Genomic DNA, 12,991 nt, shown 5'->3' with positions numbered 1-12,991 from the left:
ATATAAATTTCACCCGATTCCGAGACGTGGGCCCAAGGGGCATTTTGGTCATTTTACATAATTTCGCGTATTAGCTTAGAATTAAATTGTAGAATCAGTTACTTGAAGTGTTATTTACATTATGTAATTGGATTGAATAGATTTGGGTCATCTAGAGTCGAGTACTCATGGCAAGAGCATGGTTTCAGGTTGATTTTGAGTCGGTTCGAGGTAAGTGGCTTGTCTAACCTTGTGTGTGGGACCTTCCCCTTAGGATTGGTATACTTGGTAATTGAAATGCCTTGTACGTGAGGTGACGAGTGCGTACTTGAGCTTATTGCTGGAAATCCGATTTTTTTCTTAAGTAATTACTAGTATGTTTCTTTTCCTATTTCTATTTCTTGCATTATTGAGCCTGTTGTTAGCTTAGGAAAGCATGTCTAAGTGACTTAATTTGCTATATCTGATTTAACCTGCCTTACTTGGATTTTGTGCAGCATGCTAGGCTAGAATCACTTGTTGCTTTAATATGAAATCTTGCCATTTTTGTATATCTTCTGTTGTTGCTGTGTATTTATTTTGGGACTACGGATGTGGGATTCCGGTAGCTCCCCTCCCCTTGTTTGTTTACTTTGGGACTACGGGTTAGATTCTCGGTATATCCCCCTGCGCAGTTATATGGAACTACGAGAATGCACCCGGTAGATTCCCCCAGTACTGGGTATTTATATTTGGGACTACGGAACGAAATTCCGGCAGATACTCGCACACTATGAGTTGGACTATGGGACGGTATCCCGGGAGATCCTTCGGACATATATATATTTGGGGACGGTATCCCGGGAGATCCACTGGATATGTAAATATGGGACTACATGAGGGTATCTTGGGAGATCCTCGATTGTTACTATCGGTGCTGAACTGTATTTCCTTTCCATGTTTACCTTGTTCTGTATAGTTGTTGTTGTTCTATTCACCCTGTGTTATTTTACTGTTGTACTTATTTATACTATTCCGTTCTATACAGTTAATCTTTATATCTTATTTGACCTCAGTAGGGCCTTGACCTTCCTCGTCACTACCCAACCGAGGTTAGGCTTGGCACTTACTGAGTGCCGTTGTGGTGTACTCATGCCTCTTCTGCGCATGTTTTTCATGTACAGACCTAGGTACCACTGATCAGGCCTACTATCGTTGAGGGAGGCGACTGCGTAGAGACTCCGAGGTACATCTGCCGCATCCACAGACCAAGGAGTCCCTTTCTATTCCTGCCTTTAGTATTTAGCCCTTCTGCACTTTTCTGTTCTTTATTAGAAATTCTGGAGTTAGAGCTACGTAGTATTTCTTTCGTAGCTTGTGATTCATGGGTTTCCGGGTCTTGGATTTATGTTTGGTATTGAGAGTTAAACATGGAATATGCCGAGTGGCACATTTACACACTATTATTGCTTTATTCTATTTGTAAATTGTTTTACTTCCATAAGTTTGGTTATCTTCCGCAAATTTAGGCTTACTTAGTCGTAGAGACTAGGTGTCATCATGATGGTTTCGGAACGAGGACCTTGCATGGAATGGGCGCAACCTCGGGCTTAGGAAGGCGCGCTTTTAGTTCTCACGGAGGGCGAACCGGGGTCGTGACAAGTTGGTATCAGAGCTCTAGGTTCATAAGAGTCATGGATCACAAGCCGATTTATTAGAGTCTCGCTGATCAGTACGGAGACGTATGTACTTATCTACGAGAGGCTATGTAACTGTTAGGAAAATTTCACTTCATTTGATTTTGCTTGTCGTGTGATATTTTGACATCACCATTCTAAACTTTTGTCTTCTATTCTCTCACAGATGTTGAGGACACGTGCTACCCGAGATGATCAAGCAACCACACCCCCTACTGCAACCGTCAGAGGCCGGGGCCGGGGTAGAGGCCGAGGATGCGCACAAGGTGCAGCCAGAGCACCTATGCGAGCTGCTACCGAGGTACCACCAACGGACCCAGCCGAAGTCCAGGCACCTGACACACCTACTACTACTACCACGCCAGCACTTTAGGAGACTCTGGCACAATGTATGAGCATGTACACCACTCTGGCTCAGGTAGGGTTGATTCCCCTTGCTACAGCTACATCCTAGGCCGGGGGAGGAGTGCAGACTCCCGCCGCTCGCACTCCTGAGCAGCGAGTGCATGTTGAGAAGGTCCCTAAGATTATTCCTGTATCGCCTGTAGTGCCAGCTCAGCCCGAGGACAGGGCAGCTATTTCCGAGGATGAGCAGTTGAAGCTTGAGAGGTTCAAGAAGTACAAGCCTCCTGTATTTAGTGGTTTAGCATCGGAGGATGCTTTGGGGTTCCTTGATGAGTGTTACCGCATTCTCCGCACCATGGGTATCTCAGGATCAAGCGGGGTTTCTTTCACTACTTTCCAGCTCCGAGGAGCCGCCTATGATTGGTGGCGCACCTATGAGCTAGACAGTCCAGATGAGGCTGCTTCACTGACTGGGACTCAGTTTTCAGACTTGTTCCTGAGGGAGTATGTTCCTCAGGGCCTTAGGGACGCATGGCGTGCAGAGTTTGAGTATTTGCGCTAGGGTGCTATGACTGTTTCAGAGTATATTGTCCATTACACCAATTTGGCTAGGCATGCACCAGCCTTGGTTGCTACTATCCGCAAGAGGGTTCGCCAGTTTATTAAGGGTCTTATTCCTAGCATCAGATCTAGCATGGCTCGTGAGTTGGGGATAGATATTTCTTACCAGCGGGTGGTGAGCATTGCTAGGAGGATAGAGGGTATGCATGCTAGGCAGAAAGAGGAGAGGGAGACCAAGAGGTCTCGAGAGTCGGGCCATTATTCTGGTGCCCGTATCCCAGCTGCAGGTCATCATGGTAGAGGTTATATGAGTCGCCCCGTTTATTCAGCTCTTCCAGCAGCCAGTGGTATTACAGATCCTCCTAGACCTCAGGAGCCTTATTATGCACCTCCGATTTCTAGTGCGCCTCCTGCGCGTGGTGATTTCAGGGGTCAGTCTAGCAAACCTGGACCTAGCCAGTCACAACCACCACGTCCTCCCAGAGCTTATTTTGAGTGTGGTGACACATGCTATATGGTTAGGGATTGCCTCAGACTTGGAAGGGGTGCACCTCCACAAACTTCTCATCCACAACGTGCCTCGTAGAGTTTTCAGGCTATAGTTACAGCTCCGGTTGCTATCCCACCTGCTCAGCCAGCTAGAGGCGGAGGTCGGGGAGGTAGAGGTCGCCCTAGAGGGGGAGGCCAGGCCAGATACTATGCCTTTCCTGCCCGTACCGAGGCTGTTGCCTTTAATTCTGTCATCACATGTATTATATTGGTTTGTCACAGAGATGCATCGGTTCTATTTGATCCGGGCTCTACTTACTCTTATGTGTCTTCTTATTTTGCTCCGCATTTGGGTGTACCTCGTGATTCTTTGAGTTCCCCTATTTATGTTCTTCTCCTGTGGGAGATTCTCTCATTGTGGACCGCGTTTGTCGATCGTGTTTGGTTGCTCTCAGTGGTTTTGAGACCAGAGCTGATTTATTGTTACTCAGTATGGTCGATTTTGATATTATCTTGGTCATGGACTGGTTGTTGCCCCATTATGCTATACTTGAATTTCACGCCAAAACCGTGATGCTGGCTATGCCAGGTGTACCGCGTGTTGAGTGGAGAGGTACCTTAGATTACACCCCCAATAGAGTCATTTCTTTTCTTAAAGCTCAGAGTATGGTTGAGAAGGGTGTGACACATATTTAACTTATGTGAGAGATGTCCGTATTGATACCCCTTCAGTTGATTCAGTTCCAGTAGTACGGGATTTTCCCGATGTGTTTCCAACTGACCTTCCAAGCATGCCGCCTAATAGAGATAATGATTTTGGCATTGATCTGTTACTGGGCACTCAGCCCATTTCTATTCCTCTATATTGTATGGCTCTTCCAGAGTTGAAGGAGTTGAACGATCAGTTACAGGAATTGCTTGATAAGGGTTTCATTTGGCCCAGTGTATCACCTTGGGGTGCTCCTGTCTTGTTTCTAAAGAAAAATGATGGTTTTATGTGTATGTGTATTGATTATCGCCAGTTGAACAAGGTTACATTGAAAAACCGTTATCCCTTACCTCGTATTGATGAACTATTTGACCAGCTTCAGGGTGCACGGGTGTTTTCTAAGATTGACTTGGGTTCAGGTTACCATCAGTTGAAGATTCGGGAGCCAGATATCCCGAAGACTGCTTTCAGGACTCGGTATGGTCATTACGAGTCCCTTGTTATGTCATTTGGGTTGACCAATGCCCCGGCAGCCTTTATGCATTTGATGCACAGTGTGTTTCGGCCGTATCTTGACTGGTTCGTCATGTCTTTATTAATGTCATTCTGGTGTATTCTTGGAGTCGGGAAGATCATGAGCAACACCTGAGGACTGTGCTTCAGACTCTAAGAGAGAAGAAGTTATATGCTAAATTCTCGAAATGTGAGTTTTGGTTGGATTCGGTGGCATTCTTAGGCCACGTGGTATCGAGCGAGGGTATTCAGGTGGATCCGAAGAAGATAGAGGTCGTGCAGAGTTTCCCCAGACCATCCTCAGCTACCTACATCCCCAGTTTCCTTGGTTTGGCTGGCTACTACCGTCGTTTTGTGGAGGGGTTTTCATCGATTGCAGCCTCCATGACCAGATTGACCTAGAAGGGTGCTCCGTTTCAGTGGACAGAGGAGTGTGAGGCAAGCTTTCAGAAGCTCAAGACAGCATTAACTATAGCCCTAATTTTGATATTGCCTACAGGTTCGGGGTCTTATACGGTCTATTATTACGCCTCGAGGGTTGGCCTTGGAGCGGTGTTGATGCAGGATGGTAGGGTGATTGCCTACGCGTCCAGACAGTTAAAGGTACATGAGAAGAACTACCCTGTTCACGACCTTGAGTTAGCTGTCATTGTTCATGTCCTAAAGATTTGGCGCCATTACTTATATGGTGTGCTTTGTGAGGTTTATACTGACCATCAGAGCTTGCAGCATTTGTTCAAACAAAAGGATCTAAATTTACACCAGAGGAGGTGGTTGGAATTGCCAAAGGACTATGATATCACTATATTGTATCACCCAGGCAAGGCTAATATGGTGGTCGATGCTTTGAGTCACCGGGCAGAGAGTTTGGGGAGTTTAGCTTATTTACCAGCATTAGAGAGGCCAATGGCGATGGATATTCAGGCCTTAGCCAGTCAATCTGTGAGATTGGATCTTTTAGAGCCTAGTCGGGTTCTAGCTTGCATGGTTTCTCTGTCTTCTTTATTTGATCGTATCAGGGAGCGGCAGTATGATGACCCTCATTTGTTTGTCTTCAAGGACAAGGTTCAACACGGTGATGCTAGGGATGTGACTATTGGTGATGATGGGGTATTGATGATGTAGGACCGGATTTGTGTATCCAATGTTGAGGGGCTTCGGGGGTTGATTCTGGAGGAGGCACATAGCTCGTGGTATTCTATTCATCCGGGTGCCGCGAAGATGTATCAGGATTTGAGGCAGCACTATTGGTGGAGGCAGATGAAAAAAGATATAGTTGGATTCGTAGCTCGGTGTCTCAACTGTCAGCAGGTGAAGCATGAGCACCAGAGACCGGGTGGGTTGCTTCAGCAGATAGAGATTCTAGAGTGGAAGTGGGAGCGGATCACCATGGACTTTGTAGTTGGGCTCCCATGGACTTTGAAGAAGTTTGATGCTATTTGGGTGATTGTGGATCGGCTGACCAACTCCGTTCATTTCATTCTTGTGTGTACTACTTATTCTTTGGAGCGGTTGGCGGAGATTTATATCTGGGAGATTGTTCGTCTTCATGGTATTTCAGTTTCCGTCATTTCAGATAGAGGTACCCAGTTCACATCACAGTTCTGGAGAGCCGTTCAGCATGAGTTAGATACTCGGGTAGAGTTGAGTATAGCATTTCACCCTCAGACGGACGGACAATCCGAGCGCACTATTTAGATTCTTGAGGATATGCTCCGTGCATATGTGATTGAGTTTGGAGGGTCTTGGGATCAGTTCTTGCCATTGGCAGAGTTTGCTTACAACAACAGCTATCAGTCCAGCATTCATATGGCACCGTATGAGGCTTTATATAGTAGGCGGTGTAGATCTCCAGTGGGTTGGTTTGAGCCGGGTGAGGCCAGACTATTGGGCACAGACTTGGTTCAGGATGCTTTGGAGAAGGTTAAGGTGATTCAGGATAGACTCCATATAGCCCAGTCTAGACAGAAGAGTTACGCGAACTGGAAGGTTCGCGATGTTTCCTATATGGTTGGAGAGCGGATTCTGCTTCGGGTCTCGCCTATGAAGGGCGTTATGAGGTTCGGGAAGAAAGGGAAGTTGAGTCCGATGTTTATTGGCCCTTTTAAGATATTGAGGCATGTTGGGGAGGTTGCTTATGAGCTGGCCTTACCTCCCAGCTTGGCAGGAGTTCATCCGATGTTTCATGTTTCGAAGCTTCGGAGGTATCATGGCGACCCGTCGCACGTGTTGTATTTCAGTTCAGTTCAGTTGGACAAGGGTCTATCTTATGTTGAGGAGCTAGTGGCAATATTGGACAAGCAGATTAGAAAGCTGAGGTCAAAGAACATTGCTTTGGTAAAGGTTCAGTAGCCGGTCGAGGAGGCGACCTAGGAGACCGAGCAGGATATGCGCAGCCGTTACCCTCATCTCCTCACTACTTCAGGTATGTCTCTATGCTAGTTCGATTGCGAACCCCGACCTCTGCTGGCTTGGAAATTGCGAAACAGGGCTCGCATTCGCGAACCCTTCAGGAAATTTGGGCTTTCGTTTTTGCGATTAGAAATGTCGCATTTGCGACTTCAAGGATTTCCAGCATACATAGCATTTGAGAAGGCACCCTCGCATTTGCAAGGTCGGAATTGCGAGGAACATCTCGCATTTGCGAGGAAGGGCATGCCTGGGCTGGTTCGCATTTGCGACCAAGCCCTCGCATTTGCGATACCACATTTGCGAGCCAGACTTCACAAATGCGAAGCCTGCAGGCCTGATCATACAAGCAAAAATCATGCAATTTTCTAAGTTCAAAATTCACCCCGTGGCCTATCCAAAACTCACCCGAGCCCTCGGGGCTCCAAACCAAATATACACCCAACCTCAAAAATATTCTACAGACTTATTTGTGTAATTAAATCACTAAAATAACATCATGAACATCGAATTAAACCTCAAGATCAATGAAATTTCTCAAAAATTCTTTAAACATTAAATTTTGCATTTAAGGTCTGAATCATGTCAAATGGATTCCGTTTCTTACCAAACTTCACCAACAACACATATAAATCATATTGAACCTATACCGGGCGCCGGAACCAAAATACGGGCCCGATACCACAGGTTTCACATAACATTTCACTTTCAAAAACCTTTATATTTTTCAGAAAATAATTTCTTTCAAAAATTCATTTCTCGGGCTTGGGACCTCGGAGTTCAATCCGGGCTTATGACCAAGTCCCATATTTTGCTACGGACCCTCTGGGATCATCAAATCACTGGTCCGGGTCTGTTTACCTAAAATGTTGTTCGAAGTCAAATTAATTCATTTTATAGTCAAAATTTATCATTTTTCATAGATTTTCACATATATGTTTTCCGGCTATGCGTCCAGACTGCGCACGCAAATCGAGGTGATGCTAAAAGAGGTTTTTAAGGTCTCGAAACATAGGTCATCACATTCTCCTCCTCTAAAGCAATCATTCGTCCTCGAATCGACACAAGAAGGAAGTACCTGAGTTGGGGAAAAGATAGGGATAACGGCTCTGCATATCGGACTCGAACTCCCAGGTCGATGCCTCAGCAGGCTGACCTCTCCACTAAACACGAACATAAGGAAAATTCTTCGATCTCAACTGACGAACATGCCGGTCTAGAATAGCTATCGACTCCTCCTCATAAGACAAGTTCTTGTCCAACTGGACAGTGCTGAAATCTAACACGTGAGATGGATTGCAGTGATATTTCCGAAGCATGGACACATGAAACACTGGATGCACGGCTGCTAAGCTCGGGAGCAATGCAAGTCTATAAGCCACCTCTCCCACTCGATCGAGAATCTCAAACGGGCCAATGAACCTAGGTCTAAGCTTGCCCTTCTTCCCAAATCTCATCATGCCCTTCCTAGGAGACACTCGAAGCAATACCCGCTCACTAACTATGAATGCCAAATCACGAACCTTGCGGTCGGCATAACTCTTCTGCTTGGACTGAGATGTACGAAGCCTATTCTGAATGATCTTGACCTTGTCCAAGGCATCCTGAACCAGATCCGTACCCAACAACCGAGCCTCTCCTGGCTCAAACCATCCAACCGACGACCGACACTGCCTGCCATACAAAGCCTCATACAAAGCCATCTGAATACTCGACTGGTAGCTGTTGTTGTAGGCAAACTCTGCTAAAGGCAAAAACTGATCCCACGAGCCTTCAAAGTCAATGACACAAGCTCAGAGCATATCTTATAAAATATGAATAGTCCGCTCGGACTACCCATCCATCTGAGGATGAAATGCTATGCTCAACTCATTCTGTGTGCCCAACTCTCGCTGAACTGCTCTCTAGCAATGTGAGGTAAACTGTGTATCAGAAATGATAGACTCGGGCACACCATAAAGGTGAACAATCTCCCGGATATAGATCTCAGCTAACCTCTTGGAAGAATAGGAGACTGTCACAGGAATGAAATGCGCTAACTTGGTCAGCCTATCAATAATGACCCATATTACGTTGAACTTCCTCCGAGTCTGCGGGAGTCCAACAATGAAATCCATAGTGATTCGCTCCCACTTCCACTCGGGAAGCTCAATCCTTTAAAATAAATCACGAGGCCTTTGATGCTCGTACTTAACCTGCTGACAATTCAAACACCGAGCCACATATGCAACGATATCCTTTTTTCATTTTCCGCCACCAATAATGTTGCTGCAAATCCTGATACATCTTCGTGGCGCCCAGATAAATAAAGTACCGGGAGCTATGGGCCTCCTCTAACATCAACTCTCAGAGTCCATCCACATTAGGCACACAAACTCGACCATGAAATCTCAAAACTCCATCATCACCCAAGGTAACCTGCTTGGCACCTCCATGTTGCACCATGTCTCTGAGGACACACACATGGGGATCATTATACTGCCGATCTCGGGTACGCTCCAATAATTAAGAACGAGCGATTATGCAATCTAACACATGACTGGGCTTAGAAACATCCAACCTCACAAACTGATTAGCCAAAGCTTGAACATCCAAAGCAAGCGGTCTCTCACCGACTAGAATATAAGCAAGACTGCCCATAATGGCTGACTTCCTACTCAACGCATCCGCCACTATATTAGCCTTTCCCGGATGATATAAGATGGTGATATCATAGTCTTTCAACAACTCCAACCACCTTCTCTGCCTCAAATTCAACTCGTTTTGCTTGAACAAATACTGCAAACTCTTGTTATCCGTGAACACTTCACATGCCATGCCATACAGATAATGCCTCCAAATATTCAATGCGTGAACAATGGCTGCCAACTCTAAATCATGAACCGGATAGTTCTTCTCATGAATCTTCAACTGCCGTGAAACATATGCAATGACCTTGCCATACTGCATCAACACTATACCAAGTCCAATACGGGATGCATCATAATAAACTGTATAAGGCCCTGAACATGTGGGCAAAACCAACACTAGTGCCGTAGTCAGAGCTATCTTGAGCTTCTGAAAGCTCGCTTCACACTCATCCGACCATCTGAATTGGGCACCCTTCTGGGTTAACCTGGTCATCGGGGCTGCAATAGATGAAAAACCCTCCATGAACCGATGATAGTAGCCTGCCAATCCCAAGAAACTCTAAATCTCTGTAGCTGATGCTGGTCTAGGCCAGTTCCTGACCGCCTCAATCTTCTTTGGATCAACCTGAATACCCTCAACTGATACAACATGACCCAGGAATGCAACTGAACTCAACCAGAACTCACACTTCGAGAACTTAGCATATAACTGACTATCTCTCAAGGTCTGAATAACCACTCTAAGATGTTGCTCGTGCTCCTCCCGGCTACGGAAATAGATCAAAATGCCATCAATAAAGACTATCACGAACAAATCCAAGTAAGGCCTGAACGCTCGGTTCATCAAATCCATAAAAGCTACTGGGGCATTTGTCAACCCGAATGACATCACCAAGAACTCATAATGCTCATACCGAGTGCGGAAAGCTGTCTTAGGGACATCGGATGCCCTAATCCTCAACTAATGGTAGCCAAATCTCAAGTCAATCTTCGAAAATACCTTGTCACCCTGAAGTTGATCAAATAAATCATCAATCCTCAGCAATGGATATTTATTCTTCATTGTAACCTTATTCAACTGTCGGTAATCAATACACATTCTCATCGACCCATCCTTCTTCTTAACAAATAACACTGGTGCACCCCAAGGCGAAACACTGGGTCTAATGAAACCCTTCTCAAGCAAGTCTTGCAACTACTCCTTCAACTCTTTCAACTCAGACGGGGCCATACGATACGGCAGAATAGAAATGGGCTGAGTGCCCGGAGCCAAATCAATGCAAAAATCAATATCCCTATCAGGTGGCATACCCGACAAGTCTGAAGGGAAAACCTCAAGAAATGCACGAACAATGGACACAAAATCGATAGAAGGAACCTCAGCACTAGAATCATGTACATATTCCAAATAGGCCAAACACCCCTTCTCGACCATACACTGAGCCTTCACATAGGAGATAATACTACGGATAAAATGACCAGGAGTCCTTCTCCACTCTAAATGAGGTAAACCCGGCAAGGCTAAGGTCATAGTCTTGTCATGACAGTCCAAGATAGCGTGGTAAGGTGATAACCAGTCCTATGACATCAAAATCGACCATGTCTAGAAGCAACAAATCTACATGAGTCTCAAGACCGCCAATCACGACTATACAAGAGCGATGGACTCGATCTACCATAATAGAGTCACCTACTGGTGTAGACACATAAACAGGATAACTCAAAGAATCACTAGGCATAACCAGATAAGGTGCAAAATAGGATGACATATAGGAGTACGTAGACCCTAGATCAAATAACATCGAAGCATCTCTATCACAAACCAGAATCGTACCTGTGATAACTGCATTAGAAGCCTCAGCCTCGGGCCTAGCTGGAAGAGCATAACATCAGGGTTGGGCCCCACCACCCTGAGATACATCGCTGGGACGGCCTGCTGTTGGTAGGCCTCTACCTCTATCGGCCTAAGCACTACCTCTAATACCTCTACCTCCACCTCTAGTACCTCTACCCCACCCATAGCTGGTTGGGCGGGCTGTGGAACACCTGGTGCCTGTACCATGGCACAGGAACCCTGATACTGAGAGCTACTCAGTGCTCGAGGGAAAAACCCACCAATGTGTCTCGTGTCACCACACGTAAAACAAGCTCTCGGCTGCTAGGGATGACGACCCTGGAAACTCTAAAGCGATGATGCACTGATAAGAGCTAGTGGTGCACTGTAGGACTGCTGATTAGAATACTATATATGAGGACCACGGCCACCTGAAGCACCGTGAGAAACCTAAAGTGCTGACTGTAAAGGCCTAGGAGAATGGCCTCTACCATACGAATCCCTACCTTCAGACGAGGTTCCACTGAATCGGCCTGAATGGCGAGGCCTCTTGTCAGACCCCTGACCACCTTCCTGCGACAAAACCATCTCAATTCTCCGGGCCACATTGGCCGCCTCCTGGAAAGATATCTCACTCCTAGTCTCCTTATCCATCTAAAGACGAATCGGCTGAATAAGTCCATCAATGAACCTCTTCACCTTCTCTCTCTCGGTGGGAAGTATGATAAGAGCATGACGATCCAAGTCGATGAATATGGTCTCATACTGGGTAACAGTCATAGAACCCTATTAGAGATGCTCAAACTGCCTCTGATAGGCCTCTCTCTGAGTGATGGGGAGAAACTTCTCCAGAAATAGCTGAGTAAACTGCTCCCAAGTCAAAGTTGGTGATCCGACTGGTCTAGCCAAACAGTAATCCCTCCACCAAGTCTTAGCGGATCTAGAAAAGCAAAAAGTAGCAAAATCGACCCCATTGGTCTCAACTATCCCCATATTCCTGAGAACCTCATGATAGCTATCTAGATAATCCTGGAAATCCTCAGTAGATGCACCGCTAAAAGTAGTAGTGAAGAGCTTGGTGAACTTGTACAACCTCCATAAAGCATCGGCAGACATAGCTGCTCCATCACCGGCCTGAGATACCACACCCGGCTGAACTGCTCTAACTGGCTGAACTGCTGGAGTCTAAAACTGGGGAGCTACCTACTCCGGAGTGCGAGTAGTAGGAGTCTGGGCTCCTCCTCCAGCCTGAGAGATGGTTGGTGCTACAGGAAGCAAGCCTGCCCGGGTGACACTCTCCATAAGGCCCACTAGATGGACCAGAATATCCTGGAGAACTGGGGTAGCAATAAACCCCTCTAGGACCTCAGTTGGGCCCACCGGAACTGCTGGGGTCGGAACCTCATCATCAAAATCAACCTAAGGCTTTGTTGTTGGTACTGCTACTCGGGGCTGAGCTCTGCCCCTTCCTCGGCCTCTAGCACATCCTCGGCCTCGCCCTCTACCCCTCGTGGGAGCTGCTGCTAGGGGCTCAGGCTGCTGGTCGGTGGATGAAGAAGCGCGTGTTCTCACCATCTGCTAAAGAACAGAGTAGAACTTTAATTAGCCTTGAGAAACCAAACCGCATGATAGGAAAGAACAAATGTGAAGTTTTTCTAACTCTGTAGCCTTTGGGGGATAAATACAGTCGTCTACAAACCGATCCCTCAGACTCTACTAAGCTTGTTTGTGAACTGTGACACCCATGTAACCTAGAGCTCTGAACCAACTTGTCACGACCCGGATTTCCCACCCTCGGAAGTGTGATGGCGCCTACTAATGTGAGCTAGGCAAGCCAATCCTTTAA

At 46.3% G+C, this 12,991-nt stretch overlaps 1 protein-coding gene across 1 annotated transcript; it reads left to right on the top strand.

Annotated features, from left to right (window-relative positions):
- The first annotated feature begins 6,279 nt into the window (after positions 1 to 6,279).
- LOC138880181 (uncharacterized) lies at positions 6,280 to 6,624 on the top strand. Its single transcript, XM_070159854.1, has one exon. It carries the CDS (start codon positions 6,280 to 6,282, stop codon positions 6,622 to 6,624), a length of 345 nt encoding a protein of 114 aa, XP_070015955.1.
- The last annotated feature ends 6,367 nt before the right edge of the window (positions 6,625 to 12,991 follow it).

The sequence above is a fragment of the Nicotiana sylvestris genome, chromosome 10 (assembly GCF_000393655.2).
Source record: "Nicotiana sylvestris chromosome 10, ASM39365v2, whole genome shotgun sequence".
NCBI classification, from domain to species: domain Eukaryota; kingdom Viridiplantae; phylum Streptophyta; class Magnoliopsida; order Solanales; family Solanaceae; genus Nicotiana; species Nicotiana sylvestris.
The sequence above is the reverse complement of the archived record's forward strand: the minus strand, read 5'-3'. Positions and strand labels throughout refer to the sequence as shown.

What these genes read in the sequence shown, in the direction of transcription:
- LOC138880181 (XM_070159854.1), top strand. Translation starts at nt 6,280, where the DNA reads ATGGTTGGAGAGCGGATTCTGCTTCGGGTCTCGCCTATGAAGGGCGTT.